The following is a 19,768-nucleotide window of genomic DNA, read 5'->3' as shown; positions in this document are numbered from 1 at the left end:
TTTCTCAGTCTGCTAAAGCTTTAATGAACATTATAATTATTAAAAACATTTGTAATTTTTGGTAAACTTTTTAAATGTAATTATAATTTTTTTCAATAATAAATTGCTGACAATGCAGTGCACATCATTAGCTTCCAGTGGGTTTGCTGCAGAGAGGAATTGCAAGAAGTTTTCATACTTAAGCAAAACCTTGTACTGCTTTGATATAGTTTGGCATGGTGTTGATGCTAGCATGTTAAATTGCCCACACAAATATGCTGAACTAGAAAGCTGAAGTAGGATTTCAGATCTTTAATGATTAGAAGACTGACATGGCTCAGCTTCCAAATTCTTGATTTTTGCTTGTCACTATATAATGTGTCATTTGGTAAAAGCTCATATGAATTACCTCTTCCTAAAGTGGAAGCATCTGTGAAGTACTGAATATGTCCCAGTTTAATTAGTATCTTTAAAGTTCGCTTGTTTTAAGTGATGATTGCAACTTATTTCCTTTTTCCCTCTTTTATCCCCAGTCATTAGATAGATAGATACTTTATTGATTCCAATGGAAATTACAGTGTCACAGTAGGATTACAAGTACACAAATATACAAAAATTAGAAGAGAAGTAAGAAAGAATAAAAGAAAGTTACCTGAAGCAGTCAGAATGACCTTATTTTGCGCTCTTGAAGCTACACAGTTGTCTTAGTCTATTACTAGAAGTGCTCCTCTGTTCAGCCAAGGTGGCATAACAGGGTGAGAAACTTGTCCAGAATTACCAGGATATTCAATAGGGTCCTTTGTTCTACCATACCCTCTAGTATATCCAGTTTGACTCTTACGATAGAGCCAGCCTTTCTAATCAGTTTATTGAGTCTGTTGGCATCACCCATGTTGATGCCATTGCTCCAGCACACCACTGCATGGAAAATTGTACTGTCGACAACAGACTGGTAGAACATGAAGGAGAGGCCTGCATACTCTGAAGGAACTGTCTTCTAAGGAAGAAAAGGTGACTCTGGCCCTTCTTGTACACAGCCTCTGTGTTGGTGCTCCACTCAAGTCTGTCATTCAGGTGCACCCTGGGTACTTGTAGATCCTCACCGTATCCACATCCTTAACATCAATAGTAACAGGGAGCAGTGCAAGCTTAGTCTTCATAAAGTCCATCACCATCTCCTTTGTGTTACAGATGTTAAGCTTTAGATTGTTCAGCTTGCTCCATTTGACAAAGTCCTCCACTAGGCCCCTGTATTCATCCTCCTGTCCTCTCGTTATACACCTAACTATTGCAGTGTCTAAAGTCCGAGGTATATAGGATTAACAGGAAGGGAGCCACTATATTCCCTTCTGGGACCCCAGTGCTGCTTATAGTCACGTCTGACCTACAGCTCTGAAGCTGTGTAGTCGTTCTGAAGTAGTTGGAAACTGGAAGGTATGACAGAGTTTGCTTTTTACTATTTCTGATTTTGCCCGATTGAACTTCAAAATCATCTGGTTATATCTTTCAAATTTTCTATAAATCTGTTCAAAAGATTTATCAATTGTTAAATGTTCATTTTTTTTTTTTTTGCAGATGCTTTAAATTATTACCTGGTATGCAACATTGGATACCCAAACCCTTTTCAGCAGGTGAGTCAGTGTTGCATGCAAAACATCAATCATCTTTTATGTACAAATGTTTGATATGCCTCTCAAAAGGAATTGTATACTACTACTATGTCGACTCAGGCTTAGGGGGCCGGCGTCAGGCATGATGACAGACTCTCCACTTCTCCCTCTCCCTCATCAGTGTGTTCAGTTCATATACATTAGCTGCACTGCTGTCTTCTAGGAGCGTGTTGACCATAGTCTTGGGAGGGCACCCAGGGTTCATCCTCCCATATGATGACTAGGCTGGCAGGTAGCTCGGGGTGGCGTAGACAGTGCCCCACTAGTTGCAGTCTTCTCGCCTCGATTTTAGTGGTGAGCATTGGTAGGTTGTTATAGAGCTCGACGTTGGTCATGTGCTGTTGCCAACTCATGTCAAGAGCCATCCGGAGCATTCGTGTATAGCAACCATCTAGAGACTTGCGCATAGTCTTGGTGAGTGTCCACGTTTCGCATCCATACGTGAGAATGGACTCTATGACTGCTATGAAAATCCTCTTTTTAAGCCCTCTGGTCAGGTTTGACTTCCAGATTTCCTTCATGTCGTTCATAGCCCTCTAGGCCAGTGCCTTCCGTATCTTTATGTCCTCCTCCGAACTCATCATTGTTGACCTGAGGTACTTGTAGTCAAAGACTTTTTTAATAGTATCATTCTTTACGGTCTTGAGAGTACCTTTGTCGCAGTTAAACACCATGTACTCTGTCTTTTTAGCGTTTAGATGAAGTCCAACTTTATTGCACTGAATTTCCACTTTTGTCAGTGGCTGCTGTGCTTCCTCCATCTGGTCAGAGAGCAGGACTATGTCATCTGCAAAAATCCAGATCTGTGAGCATAACTGGTCTAATCCTTTTGGTTCATCCTGGTTTTATGGTAAAACCAAGCTTGTCCTGATCTTTGGTAGCTTGCTGCAGAGTGTAATGAAGGACGATTATAAAGATGTAGGGTGCCAGAGTGTCTCCTTGCAGCACAGCAGCTAGGAGCTCGAACACTGCTGTTTCTCCATCTGGTGATACAACTTTCACCATCGTTTTGGTATAGCTGGACTCTATTGCTCGCAGTAGACGGTCTGGCACTCCGTAAGCTTTCAGGATCTTCAGCATTTTACCTCAGTGAATAGAGTCAAAAGCTTTGCGAAAATCAGTGTAAGTAAGCACGGCTGATAGGTTGTTCTTCTTGACTTCCTCGATGATTCTACAGAGAGCAAGTATTTGCATTACTGTTGTGAGCTTCTGCCGAAAACCATTCTGATTGAATCTTAGCTTAGGGTCAATGGCGGTGCGAATCCTGTTCAAGATCATCCAATTGTATCGCTTTGCTAAGATGCAGGTCAAGCTGATACCATGGTAGTTATCTGTCTTCTTGAGGGATCCAGACTTGGGAACTGGGATAATGTTTGAGAGTGACCACTGTTCTGGTTTGTTGCCTTTCATCAGTGCCGTATTACATATGTCCAGCAAGATGTCGTCCAGGTCTCAGTTCTTCAGGACATCTGGTGGTACCCCATCTGGTCCAGGGCTCCTGCCCTGTTTGAGTGCATATTTGGCCGCCTTCAGTTCCTCACTGGTGAATGGGCCGTCATCGATGTCAACTGCGTTAGTGTCATGGGTATGTCCTCCTCTTCTTCTGTGATCGTTGGAGGGCTTCCCAGCAGGTTCTTAAAGTGGGTAAACCATGTCTGGACACGGTCCTCTGCTGTTTTACCACTTATTTGACCTGACGGAGCCTTCTTCCAACTACTGATCTCATTGACTAGGTGCCATGCTTCTCCATGCTGCTTGTCTTCATTAGCAGCCTCTACCTCTCTAGTCCTCTCAGCTAGTTCCTCTTCCTTCAGTTGGTTGTAGGTGGCAAAGAGATTCTTCTTTGCTGTCTCGAACTTGTCTCTTAGCTCTTCTGTTTTACTCCTCCTAAGTTCAGCATGACAAGCATTGATCACATTTCTTGCTGTTACGAGGTCAGGATGTTTTGAGATCCGGCTCTTCTTGATTCGCTTCACAGTCGGCAAACTCTTTTGTTGCATCTGTGTGTGCATCTATGAGCCATTGATAGTGGTCGGTAGCAGTCTCTTCCTCCTCCCTTTCCAGTGTGCCGAAGTGATTTCTCACCTCCACTGTGTACTGGGCTTGAAGAGTAGGTTGTGAGGAGAATGCTTTCCAGTCTATCTTCTCCTTGGGACCTGTGGCTTTGGGTTGCAGCAGGCTCAGTCTCACTTGCATTGATACTACTCTGTGGTAAGAACTGACTGAGTTGAAGGTGCTGTAGGCTTCTGTGTTGATCACAGAATTACACCATTTTGTTCTTATGAGGATGTAATCGAGGCTCTGTTTTCGTATGTCCACAGTTTACCAGCTTGCTTCTTGAATTGTGTGTTGGCGACAATGAGACTATGTTCCTGGATGAAATCAACTAGATATTGTCCATTTCTGTTGGTAAGGACTTGGTATGAGTATGGAACATCTTCCAGTCTGACCTGGGCATTAAAATCGCCGAGCACAGCCAGAAAGTAATGTGCCGGTATTGAAATGACAGCTTTGTGAAGTTTACTGTAGAAGGCCTCCACCACCTTCTCCTCGCTGCAGTTGTGCGGGGAGTAACAGATGATGACAGAGGTTGCCGGGTTTCCGTCGAATTCCCCAGTAAGGATTCTGTCACTGACTGAGACTACGCCCCTCAGTGCCTTCTTCGCCTTGCTGTTCAACATCAGCCCTACTCCACCTTGTGCTGACATTGTCGTCGGCTCTCTCCCTGCGGGCGAGGTGATGAGGTGCATCCCCTCTACCTCTGTGAACCTTATCTCTTCGTCAGGGTGTACATGACAGGGTTCTTGGATCCCCAGGATGGAGATCTTGTAGCTGCTTGCCAGTGATGCCAACTCTGTGCATCAAGCCAATAGGCAGATGGTGTTTGCGTTGAAGGTTGAGATGATCGTCTTTACCTTACAGCGCAAAAGAGGCGCAGTTCACTCAGCCCCCTGTTGGACACAACCCTCCCTGTGGGGTTTGAGGTTGCATCTTCATACTGTCTGTCTAGGCCAGGGTCTGGGCGTTCCACAGAGTTCCTGAGCACTCCCGGCTCTGGAAGTACAGGGTTTGTTGGGTTGTCTGTCATCATAATGCCTTACAAGGTGCGAAACGAAAGACTGTGTGGTGCGTCACTCCTCACACAGACAGTAGGTGGCCGTTGACTCACGAAGAGTTCATCTGCCCTTTGACAGGTTTTGTTTTTAGTCCTGCTGGGTGCCTACACACCCTCCTCCCTGATTAACCGAAGTGCACCGGGGGTGTGCCGGTTGAGTCACCGACAACCCGACTCGAGACAGGCAGTGCTGGGCTACGTGGTCCCAGTAGCAAGGCAAGGCAGAATTGTACAGATAAAGTTAAATTGTTGTCTTTTCTTCTTATTCCAAGTACTTCAGGTTGTGACTTGCTTATCCCAGATAAATATTAAACATTTAAATTCTCTGGCTGACACATACTTCCTGGCTTCATCTCAGTGCAGTAGTTTTTTGAGCTTCTCACTGTTGCATCAAGTCAGTCAAGTAATGTTGTTCTACCTGTTTCTGTTGCATTTGGAAATATGTTTTAAGAAGAATAGAAATTGAGTAGAAGAATACATTTTGTGTGTGGATTTAACCAGCGTAAAATAGCTTCTCCAACACAGTTGTACTGAGCTCCTAATTTTTTGAATCATTTTTTTGTAACATACTTAAAGTAATTTTAGTTCTGATCTTTTCTTTGCTGTATGTCTTGCCGAGGATTTGTTTAAAATTTGTATACTAAATTAGTGTAGAAAAAGGCATCTACGGAAAGGAACAATAGAATTGCCTGACTGTGAAATTTAGCATTGAGTCTGTAATACTTGGAAACTTGGGTGAACAAACGGTTCACTTATAAAAACAGGAAATACTAGAAATAATCAGCCAGTCAAGCATTAACTGTGGAGAGAGATACAGCTACATACTGTTTCAGGTCCATGGACTTTTGATAGAACTGAGAAAAAGTTAGCTTTTTTTGGCAGGAGAGAAGTATGGATAGAACAATGTGCATATCTCTAGAGTGAGTCCAAATGTGTTAATGAGTGCAGTTGCAAGGACTTCAGGATTACCATGTCTATGTAATGTGTTGTTAATTGTGAGGCTCTGGGACATGTCCAGTGGGCCAGATTACATTAATAGAATATGAAATATTGAATACAGGTAGGAGGATAAAAATAGAAACTTCAATATTGGATTTGGAAGGCTCAGTGTGCCTGGATAGTGAAGTGTTTGGCCTTATTATAATAGTGAAGGGAGCTATGGACAGAGAAATCAGAATGGGAGTAATAAATACAAGATTTTGCAGATGCTGGGAAGCTTGAACAAGACACATAATGCTGGAAGAACTCAGCAAGTCAATCATCATCTATCAATGTATTAGGCTGAGAGTACCACGATTTTGTGTGTGCTGCTCAGAATGGAAGTGGCACGGTGAATTTAGGAAGCGGGCAACCAGAAGCTCATGTTCATTCCTGTGGTCTAAATGGAGATGGTCTGCAAAGCTCTCGCCTAATCTGCATTTAGTTTCTCCAGTGTAGAGGGGCAGCAGTGGAAGAAATGCAAATGAATTACTTTTTCACCTGGCAGCACTGTTTGTGTCCCAGGATGATGAGAAGGGAAGGGATGAACAGCCTGGTGTTGCACTTCCTGTAGTTGCAAGGGGAAGTACCTTAGGCAAGGGAGAGGTTGGTGAAGATAGAAGAGCAAACCAGAGAGTTCCAGATGAGGATATCTTCAAACCTGAAGGCTTTGTGTGTCAATGCAAGGAGCATTCGTAGCAAGGTGGACGAATTGAATGTGCAGATAGTTGCTAATGAATATGATATAGTTGGGATCACGGAGACATGGCTCCAGGGTGACCAAGGATGGGAGCTCAACATTCAGGGATATTCAATACTCAGGAGGGATAGACATGAAAGAAAAGGAGATGGGGTAGCATTGCTGGTTAGAGAGGAGATTAACACAATAGAAAGGAAGGACATTAGCCTGGAGGACATGGAATTGATATGGGTAGAGCTGCATAACACTAAGGGGCAGAAAATGCTGGTGGGAGTTATGTACAGGCCTCCTAACAGTAGTAGTGAGGTTGGGGATGGCATTAAACAGGAAATTAGAAATGCGTGCAATAAAGGAACAGCAGTTATAATGGGTAACTTCAATCTACATATAGATTGGGTGAACCAAATTGGTAGGGGTGCTGAGGAAGAGGATTTCTTGGAATGTATGCGGGATAGTTTTCTGAACCAACATGTCGAGGAACCAACTAGAGAGCAGGCCATTCTAGACTGGGTATTGAGCAATGAGGAAGGGTTGGTTAGCAATGATACTTAAAGGGTTGACGGTGGATATGCAATGGCAAGCATTTAAAGATCGCATGGATGAACTACAACAATTATTCATCCCAGTTTGGCAAAAGAATAAACCAGGGAAGGTAGTGCACCCGTGGCTGACAATGGAAATTAGGGATAGTATCAATTCCAAAGAAGAAACATACAAATTAGCCAGAAAAGTGGCACACCTGACGACTGGGAGAAATTCAGAGTCCAGCAGAGGAGGACAAAGGGCTTAATTAGGAAAGGGGAAAAAAGATTATGAGAGAAAGCTGGCAGGGAACATAAAAACTGACTGTAAAGGCTTTTATAGATATGTGAAAAGAAAAAGATTGGTTAAGACAGATGTAGGTCCCTCACAGACAGAAACAGGTGAATTGATCATGGGGAACAAGGACATGGCAGACCAATTGAATAACTACTTTGGTTCTGTCTTCACTAAGGAGGACATAAATAATCTTCTGGAAATAGTAGGGGACCGAGGGTCCAGTGAGATGGAGGAACTGAGGGAAATACATGTTAGTAGGGAAGTGGTGTTAGGTAAATTGAAGGGATTAAAGGCAGATAAATCCCCAGGGCCAGATGGTCTGCATCCCAGAGTGCTTAAGGAAGTAGCCCAAGAAATAGTGAATGCATCAGTGATAATTTTTCAAAACTCTTTAGATTCTGGATTAATTCCTGAGGATTGGAGGGTGGCTAATTTAACCCCGCTTTTTAAAATAGGAGGGAGAGAGAAACCAGGGAATTATAGACCGGTAAGCCTGACATTGGTGGTGGGGAAAGTGCTAGAGTCAGTTATCGAAGATGTGATAACAGCACATTTGGAAAGCGGTGAAATCATCGGACAAAGTCAGCATGGATTTGTGAAAGGAAAATCATGTCTGACGAATCTCACAGAATTTTTTGAGGATGTAACTAGTAGAGTGGATAGGGGAGAACCAGTGGATGTGGTATATTCGGATTTTCAAGTGGCTTTTGACAAGGTCCCACACAGGAGATCGTATGCAAACTTAAAGCACATGGTATTGGGGATAAGGTATTGATGTGGATAGAGAATTGGTTAGCAGACAGGAAGCAAAGAGTGGGAATAAATGGGACCTTTTCAGAATGGCAGGCAGTGACTAGTGGGGTACTGCAAGGCTCAGTGCTGGGGCCCCAGTTGTTTACAATATATATTAATGACTTAGACGAGGGAATTAAATGCGGCATCTCCAAGTTTGCGGATGACACGAAGCTGGGCGGTAGCATTAGCTGTGAGGAGGATGCTAAGAGGATGCAGGGTGACTTAGATAGGTTAGGTGAGTGGGCAAATTCATGGCAGATGCAATTTAATGTGGATAAATGTGAGGTTATCCACTTTGGTGGCAAGAACAGGGAAATAGATTATTATCTGAATGGTGGCCAATTAGGAAAAGGGAAGGTGCAACGAGACCTGGGTGTCATTGTACACCAGTCATTGAAAGTGGGCATGCAGGCGGTGAAAAAGGCAAATGGTGTGCTGGCATTTATAGCAAGAGGATTTGAGAACAGGAGCAGGGAGGTACTACTGCAGTTGTACAAGGCCTTGGTGAGACCACACCTGGAGTATTGTGTGCAGTTTTGTTCCCCTAATCTGAGGAAAGACATTCTTGCCATAGAGGGAGTACAAAGAAGGTTCACCAGATTGATTCCTGGGGTGGCAGGACTTTCATATGATGAAAGACTGGATCGACTGGGCTTATACTCTCTGGAATTTAGAAGATTGAGGGGGGATCTTATTGAATCATATAAAATTCTAAAGGGATTGGACAGGCTAGATGCAGGAAGATTGTTCCCAATTTTGGGGAAGTCCAGAACGAGGGGTCACAGTTTGAGGATAAAGGGGAAGCCTTTTAGGACTGAGATGAGGAAAAACTTCTTCACACAGAGAGTGGTGAATCTGTGGAATTCTCTGCCACAGGAACCAGTTGAGGCCAGTTCAGTGGCTATATTTAAGAGGGAGTTAGATATGGCTAAAGGGATCATGGGGTATGGAGAGAAGGCAGGTACAGGGTTCTGAGTTGGATGATCAGCCATGATCATACTGAATGGTGGTGGAGGCTCGAAGGGCCGAATGGCCTACTCCTGCACCTATTATCTGTGTTTCTATGTTGAAAAGGGAGGGGAGGGAAATAATGTGTTTTGGGGTGGAACCTGGTTGAATCTGGCAGAAATTGCAAAGGATGAACAATTGTTGAATGAGAAGGCTGATGAGGTGGGAAGTAGTGGCAAGTGCTACTCTGTTATTGCATGCTCCAGGATAAAAGAGTTGGAGCAGAGTTATGGGAAATAGGGATGCAGTATGAGTTCTATCCACAATGGTGGAGGTGAAACTGGTTCTGGAACAAGGAAAACATTCCAGTGGCACTCGTGCACAATGTCTCTTCATCAGAACCAATATGACATAGATGGAAGAATGGAATGGTATCCTTATACGGGAAAGGTAGGGAGAAAGTATCGTCAACATAGCTGTAGAAGTCTGTGGACTTGTAATGGATGTTTGCAGCTGAGCAAGAAAGGAAACTCGAGTTGGAGATGAACTATGTGTTCATGAAGACAAGATAGAAATTGGTAGCAAAAGTAATGACATTTTCAAGTTCCGGATAAGTGCAAGGTACGCACTGATGTAATTGTTGATGTTACGAGAAAAAGGTTTGAAGCAGTGGATCAGAGTAGGACTAAAACAACAATCTCCAGGAGAGACGGGGTTAATTTGGGCCTGCTTGAATAATCATAGCCACACCTTTATTCTGGGAAAAGGGTGGAGTTGTTTAGTGCTGTAACAAGTGGAGTCTGAGCCTGGAAGAGTAAAACTGGAAAAATGAAATAAATGCTGTATTGGGTGTAGAAAATGAAATAGTAAAGAGAGGATATTTTGTGAAAAAACAGCAAGTTGAAAATATGAGACTAGATAGCTTTTACTATTTGACAGTAATTGAATCTTCATAAATGGACCCTTTGGTTGAAATGCAAAGCCGTAACTTTCTGTGGCCTGAAAGCCCTAACTTTTGGTGCCCAAGTATGTGGTAACCTGTCTCAATGACCATCATCCAGTAGCACTTGCATCCACAGTGATGAAGTGCTTCAAGACGTTGGTGATAAAACATATCAATTCCTGGCCGAGAAGTGACTTGCATCCCATCCAACTTACCAACTGCCACAACCGGTCCACAACAGATGCCATTTCATTGGCTCTTCACTCAACCCTGAAATGTCTGGCCAGTGGGGATTCATACATCAGGATGCTCTTCATCAACAACAGCCTAGCATTCAATACTATCGCCCCCTCAAAATTAAACAATAAGCTTCAAGATCTTGGCCTCAATACCTTCTTATGCAATTGGTTCCTTGATTTCTTCACTTACATCATCCATCATCAAGGACCCCCACCACCATCATTCAGGCTATGCTTTGTTCTTGCTGCTGCCATCAGGAAGAAGGTACAGGAGCCTCAGGACCCATACTGCCCGGTTCAGGAACAGCAATGACCGCCAGCCATCAGACTCTTGAACCAGAGGGGATAACTTCTCTCAAATTTACTTGCCCCATCTGTTCCCACAACTCATGGACTCACTTTCAAAGACTCTTCATCTCATGTTCTAATTATAAATATATACTTTATTTAATATTCCTTTTGTATTTGCAGAGTTTGTTGACTTTTGCACATTGGTTGCCCTGTTGGATGTGGTCTTTCATTGATTCTGTTGTGTTTCTTGGATTGACTGCAAGAAAAGGAATCTCAGGGTTGTGTATGGTGACATATATGTATTTTAATATTAAATTTACTTTGAACTTTTGACCCATTTTGAACCTGGGGCTTTCGTAACACAGAAAGTTCAAACTTTCTTTGAGTTAGGCAGAAGCGGGAAGCCTTTTTCTCTGGACTTTACTGTATAACTTCAACTGTGCTTGTCTGAAATTTCCTGAACAATTTGTGTATTAATAACATCTGTGAAGATTCATTATTATTTAGAAAATAATTTAAGCAATTGGAAATATTGTGAATAGAACATGTAACAATAGAGATTCCGTTCCCAGTAATAAAACACAAAGAACTGAAGTAAATAAAAGGTGTTGAATGTGGATGATTGTACTGGTGTTGCAGCAGTAACTGAAAACAAGCTGATTTCTTTAATAGACTGCCTTGAGGTTTCGAACTTGTAAGAACACACACTATTTGCTAATGCAGCTGGAAGTTGCCATGTCTCGGGGATACTTGTTTCTTTTTGGTGGAGGAAAGATTCTTGGCAAAGACTTGCAGGGTAGCATGGAGATTGTGACCTGAGGTCACTGTTTACTGGAAGTTTTTTGCAATGCCTTTAGTCTGCTTGATGCAGAGTTATTTATAAATTGTTTCTGGCTTAATATGGGGAATGTTTACAAATTTATATATATTCAAATTTAGACAAATGTCTCCTAGAGCTTAATGGCTGTGATTAGTATTTGTAGAAACTTAAATTTGTTTTGCTATGAATCAGATTTCAGTGAAGTGGTTCCTTAATTTCAAGACATTAGAAAGATAAACAGTAAATAATAATATTAACTTGCAGCACACTTTTCATACAAACAATGTAGTTAAAGTGCTTTACAATGGGGTAAAGTGCAAACATGAAAATGAAAGTCCATAAGACCATAAGACAAAAGCAGAAGTTGGCCATTCGGCCCATCGAGTCTGCTCTGCCATTTTATCATGAGCTGATCCATTCTCCCATTTAGTCCCACTCCCCCGCTTTCTCACCATAACCTTTGAAGCCCTGGCTACTCAGATACCTATCAATCTCTGCCTTAAATACTCCCAATGACTTGGCCTCCACTGCCGCCCGTGGCAACAAATTCCATAGATTCACCACCCTCTGGCAAAAAAAATTTCTTCACATCTCTGTTCTGAATGGGTGCCCTTCAATCCTTAAGTCATGCCCTCTCGTACTAGACTCCCCCATCATGGGAAACAACTTTGCCACATCCACTCTGTCCATGTCTTTCAACATTCGAAATGTTTCTATGAGGTCTCCCCTCATTCTTCTAAACTCCAAGGAATACAGTCCAAGAGTGGACAAATGTTCCTCATATGTTAACCCTTTCATTCCCGGAATCATTCTAGTGAATCTTCTCTGTAGCTTCTCCAACATCAGCACATCCTTTCTTAAATAAGGAGACCAAAACTGCCCACAGTACTCCAAGTGAGGTCTAACCAGCGCCTTATAGAGCCTCAACATTACATTCCTGCTCCTATACTCTAATCCTCTGGAAATGAATGCCAACATTGCATTTGCCTTCTTCACCACCGACTCAACCTGGAGGTTAACCTTAAGGGTATCCTGTACGAGGACTCCCAAGTCCCGTTGCATCTCAGAACTTTGAATTCTGTCCCCACTTAAATAATAGTCTGCCCGTTTATTTCTTCTGCCAAAGTGCATAACCATACACTTTCCAACATTGTACTTCATTTGCCACTTCTTTCCCCATTCTTCCAATCTATCCAAGTCTCTCTGCAGACTCTCCGTTTCCTCAGCACTACCGGCCCCTCCACCTATCTTCATATCATCAGCAAACTTCGCCACAAAGCCATCTATTCCATAATCCAAATCGTTGATGTACAATGTAAAAAGAAGCGGCTCCAACACAGACCCCTGTGGAACACCACTGGTAACCAGCAGCCAACCAGAATAGGATCCCTTTATTCCCACTCTCTGTTTCCTGCCAATCAGCCAGCGCTCTATCCACGTATGTAACTTTCCCGTAATTCCATGGGCTTTTATCTTGTTAAGTAGCCTCGTGTGGCAACTTGTCAAAGGCCTTCTGAAAATCCAAATATACAACATCCACTGCATCTCCCTTGTCTAGCCTACTTGTAATTTCCTCAAAAAATTATAATAGGTTTGTCAGGCAGGATTATCCTTTAAGGAATCCATGCTGAGTTCTGCCTATCTTGTCATATGCCTCCAGGTACTCTGTAACCTCATCCTTGACAATCGACGCCAACAACTTCCCAACCACCGACGTCAAGCTAACAGGTCTATAATTTCCTTTTTGCCTCCCCTCCGTGGACTATACATTTTGCTACCTCAGTAAAGCAGCCACCTTAATTGAAGACCCCATCCATTCTGGACATTCTCCCTTCCTTTGGCAGCAGATATAAATGCCTAAACGCTCATACCACCAGGCTCAAGAAACTTTCACTGCACTCTTACAAGACTATTGAATGATTCTTTAGTAGCATAAGATGAACTCTTGGCCTCATAACCTACCTTATGATCTTGCACCTTATTGTTCACCAGCCTGCATTGCAGTTTCTCTGTAGCTGTTGGACTTAATTCTGCATTCTGTTACTGTTCTACCTTGTTCCACCTCAAAGCATTGTTTAATGATGTGATCTGTTTAAACAGTATGCAGTGATAATAATAAACCAACCCCAATTCCTGTACCTCCTCCCCAATGGTAATAATGGAAGAAAGGCATGTCCCAGATGGTGAGGGTCTTTAATGATGGATGCCACAATTCTGAGGTGCTGGCACTTGAAGATTTCCTTGATGATGGGGAGGGTTCTGACTGTTATGAAACTGGCTGGGTCTACAACCTTCTATAGCTTCTTGCGATCTTGTGCATTGTCGGCTCCTTGTAAGATACACTACATCGTATATCTGTAGAAATATGCAAGAGCCTTTGGTGACATCCAAACCTCCTCAAACTTCTAATGAAATAGAGCCACTGGTGTGCTGCCTTTGTGAGTGTATCAGTGTGTTTGGCCCCAGAGAGATCTTCTGAGATGTTGGTGCCCAGGAATCTGAAGCTGCTCATCCTTTCCATCACTGATCCCTTAATAATGACTGATGCATGTTCTCATGACTTCCCCTTCCTGAAGTCCACAATTAATACCTTGATCTTTCTGACATTGAATGCACGGTTGTTGTTGTGACACCACTGCTCTAGCCAATATATTCATTCTTGTAAGCCATTTTGTCACCATCTGAGATTTATGCCAAGGCAAATTTGTAGATGGTGCCTGAGTTGTGCGTAGCCACACGGTAATGAATGTAGAAAGAACATCTCTGAGATGCACCTGTGTTGATTGTCAGGGAGGAAGAGATGCTATAACCAATCTGCACCAATAAGGAAGTCAAGGATCCAGTTGTAGAGTAAGCCTTCAAGATAGATCACAGGGTTGTCGGACCCTGTGGGGATTTGTACAGGCATAGTATTATACTCGCTATCAAAGCATACATAAAAGGCATTGGGCTCATTGGGAAGTGAAGTGGCATTTAGACATAGACATGGACATACTTTATTGATCCCGAGGGAAATTGGGTTTCGTTACAGCTGCACCAACCATGAATAGAGCATAAATATAGCAATACAAAAACCACAAACAATCAAACAACAATATGCAAATTATGCCAGATGGCAATAAGTTCAGGACCAGCCCATTGGCTTAGGGTGTCTGACCCTCCACGGGAGGAGCTGCAAAGTTCGATGGCTACAGGCAGGAACAACCTCCATGACGCCGAAGGCTGCATCTCGGTGGAATATGGCCGGAGTCCAACAGCAAAAAGTTCAATATCCGGGCTACAAACACGTTCCTTGATCATAATATGACCAGGATTGCACCATCTGTTGTTAATCAGAACAGCAAGCCCCCCTCCTTTACGCTTACCACTCTCAGTGCACTTCCGGTCAGCCCGAACGGTCTGGAAGCCCTCCATGGAAACGTTTTGATGGGAGGGTATGTCCACGTGCAGCCACGTTTCAGTAAAACACATAACACTGCTCTCCCGAAATGTTCTCTGACTCCTAGCTGGCGCTGTGAACTCATCCATTTTATTACCCAGCGATCTCACATTGCCCATGATGGGAGAGGGAAGACATGGCTTATAACTCCTCTTCTCCATAAGTCTCTGTTGTTTCGACCCGGCCTCTTTCCTCGCCTTTTTGATCCCCCTCTGCATCCTCTGTGTGTTTTCCTCCAGATTTCAGCCGGGGTGTTTGCCACTCTGTTCGCCAAACCGGCTGGCATAAGCGCAATCAGCTGGTCCCTGGAATAAACAATGCGAACATACTGCGGCCCGGCTAATGAGACGTGTCCGAATATAACTATTTCCAGCGCTAAAAAAACAAGTAAAACTCTCTCCACCAGCATGTTAGAGAGGGTGCAGCTTCAACGTGTTACTGTGGAAAAAAAATGCAACAAATAACCTAAGTTAAGAAAGTAAGAAGAAAAGAGTAAGAAAACTAGTCAGAGCAGTTGTAACAGGCTGCATGCACGACTGGCGCATGCGCACTTCATGCCATCTATATGCTGCATAAAACTTTGTATATTGCGTGGAATTCTCATTGCAATGTTTCAGGAAGAATGTGGAGGCTTTGGACAGGATGCTGATGAGATTCAGCAGGATGTTGCCTGGGTTAGAGAGTAAATTGGCATCCTGGTCAGTACAGACATCATGGGTCATGGAGTCTTTTCCTGAACAATATTCTTCTATGCTCTGTGTAAAAAGCAGTCACGTAATAAGATTAGGAGCAGTGTTAATTGTCGTGTTAGCACAACAATGGTGGCAATATCATCCCACCTCTTCCAATGAGTATTCATGGCACGTGACATTGATATTACTAATTAAATTGGCCAGAGGCTCGATTTCACATTTTTGTCTGTCAAAAAATATTGGCCAATTATATGTAGGTGTAATGAGATTACCATGTTGGGTAGTTAGATAGGATTGTGTTAATAGATTGGTTTGATATTGCTTACTGCCTGTTACATTTTTGGCATTTAGGGCAGCAATGAAGGTCCTCCATCACCATCTGTAACAATTTAGCCCTGAGCTGAACCCCAACCTGGAGGACAGATGGACCACCCTTCGTCTGTCCTCTACTCTTTGACCTGTTTGGCATGGGTAACCCTACCAAGAGCCAAAGCATAAGGCTCCAACTCCAGCCAACAAAGCTCTCTAGGTCATTGAGGCATGCATACCTTCAAATCCTATGTCAAGGTTGTGGTTCTTTTGGAGGAGCTTGACAGTAACTTTTTGGTATGTTGTCAAAATACATGTGTTTGGGTGTGGGGAAATACAAGTAATGCAATTTTTATTCCTTTTAAACCCTTCAGAAACTCTCACGTAGTCATAAAGCTCTGGTGGAAATGCAGGATCATCTATCTGAACTTCTAAAATCAGCTGTCCCTGAGTTCCCATCTTCTTATGTAAGTATTGTCATTGAAAAGAAAATAATTGATCTTTTTTCATGTTCAAGTTTTCCAATTAATTTATCGGATTTGCATAGAAGCTTTTGAGTTTTTCTTTACTAAGTAAAGTTGAAATTATCTATGAAGACAATAATGAAGAAAATAATGAGGCAAGATTATTTTATTGTAAAATGATTATGGTGGCATGTATCATTATGATTCCTTTATCTGGAGTTAAATTGACGTTTACAAATTGAGCAATGTATCACAGGAGCTTTCTCAGTGTATTATGAAAGAGAAATTTGTTTTGCCTCACTCCTTTGCTAGTTTTCCCTGTACGATTCACATTTTATTTTCCTTTTCAAGTTTACATTCTGAAATCTGTTTAAACTACCCTACCTATTTTTTTAAGGAAATACAATACTGATTGCAATAACTGTTTTCTTGTTGCCTCTGGTTCTTCTGCATAATTACCCTTAAATTAATGTCCTCCTTTTTGCTAGGAACAATTTTCCCCACATAATTCATTTGCATAATATTGATCTTACAATGCCAGCAGTTGCCCCTATACTGAAGCAGCTAAGATCAAAGGCATTGATAATTCTAGAGTCACATTGCATAAGCAGTGTAGATATTCTTCCCGGTAAAATGTGGTGAACTAAATGGGTGTTTCAGAAATGTAATGCTTGCTGTTGCTGGGATCAGCATTTTTTCTAATTCCAGATTTATTTAACTATTTGAATTTAAATTCTCCAGCTAGCACAGTACTTTTAAAATGCATATCTCTGGATCAATAGTCCAGAACTGTAATATTTTGATGCATTTGGTGACCAAGGTTTAGATAAAGGAGTCACAGTTTTAAAGCTTGAAAATGCAACCAATGAGAATATAGATTGCTGAAATTAACAGATGTACAGGTGTGTTTTATCACAAATGTATAAATGATCTACTTGAAGAAATAGGTAAGTGATGTAAACTAACAGTGGGTGTGTTGCTGGAACACTGTTTTGCCTTTAGGGCTTGAAGTTCATAGAGGCAGAGTTGTAGAACATGGGAACAAGCCCTTCGGCCTAAACGTTTCCTTGCTAGCCAAGTTCCCTACCTAGGCAAGTGGGACTATCTTGCATTTGGCCCATATCCCTCTAAACCTTTCCTATTTATGTACTTGTTCAAATCTCTCTTAAATATTATAATTGTACCTGTCTCAATGGCTTCCTCTGGCAGCTCATTCTACATGCTCATCACCCTCTGAGTTATAAACTTCTTCCTCAGGTCCTCTTTAAATCTTTCCCTTCTCACCTTAAACCCATGCCTTTTAGTTTTAAACCTGGCTACACTGGAGGCGGGGGGAGAGATTGTGTCAATCCATCTTATCTATGCCTCTATGAACTTGAAAATGGTCACCCAACCCCACCTCCAGCCTCCTTTGTTCCAGGAAAGACAGTCCCTGTCCAGTCCCTTCTTACAACTAAAGCTTTCGGTCGCATTGACATTCTTGTGAATCTTTTTGCACTCTGTCTAGCATTCATAACCTTCCCACAGCATGGCAACCTGAACGGCACAATATTTCATATGCATCTTGTATACCTGTAGAATGACATCGCACTCTTGTACTCACCACTCTGTCAAACCGCATTGCCACTTCCAATGAACTTTGTGCTTGTATCCCTAGATCTCCTTGATCTACAGCATTCACCAGGGTGTTAGGATAATTTAATAAAAATGTTGAAGTATTGAATTATTTAGTTCATAAATAACGAAGCAGAAAAGTAGGTAAATTATTAAAGGTTTTCTAATGCTAGTTAGTTTCCACAAAAGCATCTTGTCCATTTTGGCACTACATTTTTGAATGTTTCTTAAGATCTTAAAATGAGTATTGAGGATAAGTGAGGTAGTTTAGTTGCAGAGTCTGGGAAAAACTAAGGGGACCAGCTCAATGGTATGTGTTTTTAATGCAGAAATTGAAGAGATTGTTTCTCTTTTGAAACCTTAACCAAAGAACACACATTCAGATTAACTGGCAAAAGAATCTTAAGTTTTTCGATGTACACTGTACAGCCTTGAATGTGTTGGGACTGATCATCCACCATGATCTAGCTGCAGATAGTTATGTAGCTGGTACTCCAAAGCACAAGCTGCAATGCAGCCTTCACAGCCCCTTCAGCTGGGAAATATGCCCATTCTGAGGAGACAACACCCTCAATTGTCTCCTCACTGATGATGGCTTCTTGGTTTAAGCCAAAACGTCTGCAAACATTTTGCTAAACTCGGCGATCAACCAATCTTCTAGATGCTCACTGATTGCCTGATACAAGTGCATTTACAGAAAGAAATGAGTGTAAATCAGCTGCAGGATGAAAGATAAGCAAAATTAAGAATCTCTGTTTGTTATTATGAGGTTAGTTTAAATGCAGTTTTTGTGTTTTTAGTCCTTTTGTTGTTACAATGTAGTTATCTTAATCCTGTAGTACTTTTAACTTGTTAAATAGGAACTAATTACATTTTGAATCCAGTTTTTAAAGCTGTTCTGTCAGTTCAGCTGGTTATCTGTACCAAGAGAACTGTAATGCACTGTGCAAGACTTCCCAACAAAAACCTATATTCCAGGTCTTGCTGGGAGAAATAATTAAAAAATTCGTTGTATCTGGGAGGCACACCTACCCTATTATTTGAAAAGTTTAAGCTAGCAGATTTAGCAATATTTTTTAAAAAACGAAAAGAAGGTACTTTGAAAGGAAGAAAATTGTAGGATTAAAAAGAAATGGAAGGCAGAAGTGACAAACTGGAACTTTTTATTTGAAAATTGATTTAACCCCAGGGTCTTCAGTATGTTAAGCTTGTTTATCTCAGAGTGCAGATCATTCTCTCATTATTTAAGATTTTTTACTGGAACAAAAACCTGCAGGCCTGAGTGTTTTTCACTTATACAAGAGGTGATTGATAAGTTTGTGGCCTACAGTAGGAGGAGTCAATTTTAGAAAACCTAGCACATTTATTTTTCAACATAGTCCCCTCCTACATTTACACACTTAGTCCAGCGGTCATGGACAATACGGATCCCTGCTTTGTAGAAGTCGGCGTCTTGGACCTCCAGAAAGTGGTCCACAGCGGTGATTGATAAGTTCGTGGCCTAAGGTAGAAGGATCTGAGTTATTAACTTCAAACTTTCTGCATAATCACTCAAAGAGTTGAACTGCACGTGCATGTAACGAGAGCTGTATAACTCACCGCCTTGTACCTTAGGCCACAAACTTATCAATCACCCCAGCTGTGAACCACTTTCTGGAGGCCCAAGACACCGACTTCTACAAAGAAGGGATCCGTATGCTCCACGACCGCTGGACTTAGTGTGTAAATGTAGGAGGGGACTATGTTGAAAAATAAATGTGCTAGGTTTTCTAAAATTGACTCCTCCTACCTAGGCCACCCTTTGTATATAATAATTTTTGAACCCTAATTTATTCTACTTCCCCAAATATTTTGTTTTAGTTAACCATGCAAACAGAGTGGAGAATTGTTAGCAGGGCAAACACCACAAGCTATCCCTTTTCATATCCTGGATGAGACTGGCATCTCGCCAAT

General features: G+C 42.0%; 1 protein-coding gene across 4 annotated transcripts in view; it reads left to right on the top strand.

Moving 5' to 3' along the window:
* The window catches only part of LOC140202972 (protein tweety homolog 3-like), a 202,874-nt gene that overhangs the window by 143,470 nt on the left and 39,636 nt on the right, over positions 1-19,768 (top strand). For all 4 annotated transcript variants that reach the window (XM_072268621.1, XM_072268620.1, XM_072268619.1 and 1 more), the window contains exons 8-9: positions 1,555-1,610; positions 16,112-16,204. In XM_072268621.1, the coding sequence (XP_072124722.1) occupies positions 1,555-1,610; positions 16,112-16,204 (149 nt within the window). The remainder of the gene's footprint in view (positions 1-1,554; positions 1,611-16,111; positions 16,205-19,768) is intronic.

This window comes from Mobula birostris, chromosome 9 (genome assembly GCF_030028105.1).
Source record: "Mobula birostris isolate sMobBir1 chromosome 9, sMobBir1.hap1, whole genome shotgun sequence".
Taxonomy (NCBI): Eukaryota; Metazoa; Chordata; class Chondrichthyes; order Myliobatiformes; family Myliobatidae; genus Mobula; species Mobula birostris.
Note: the sequence above shows the minus strand (reverse complement) of the source record. Positions and strands in the feature narration are given on the sequence as shown.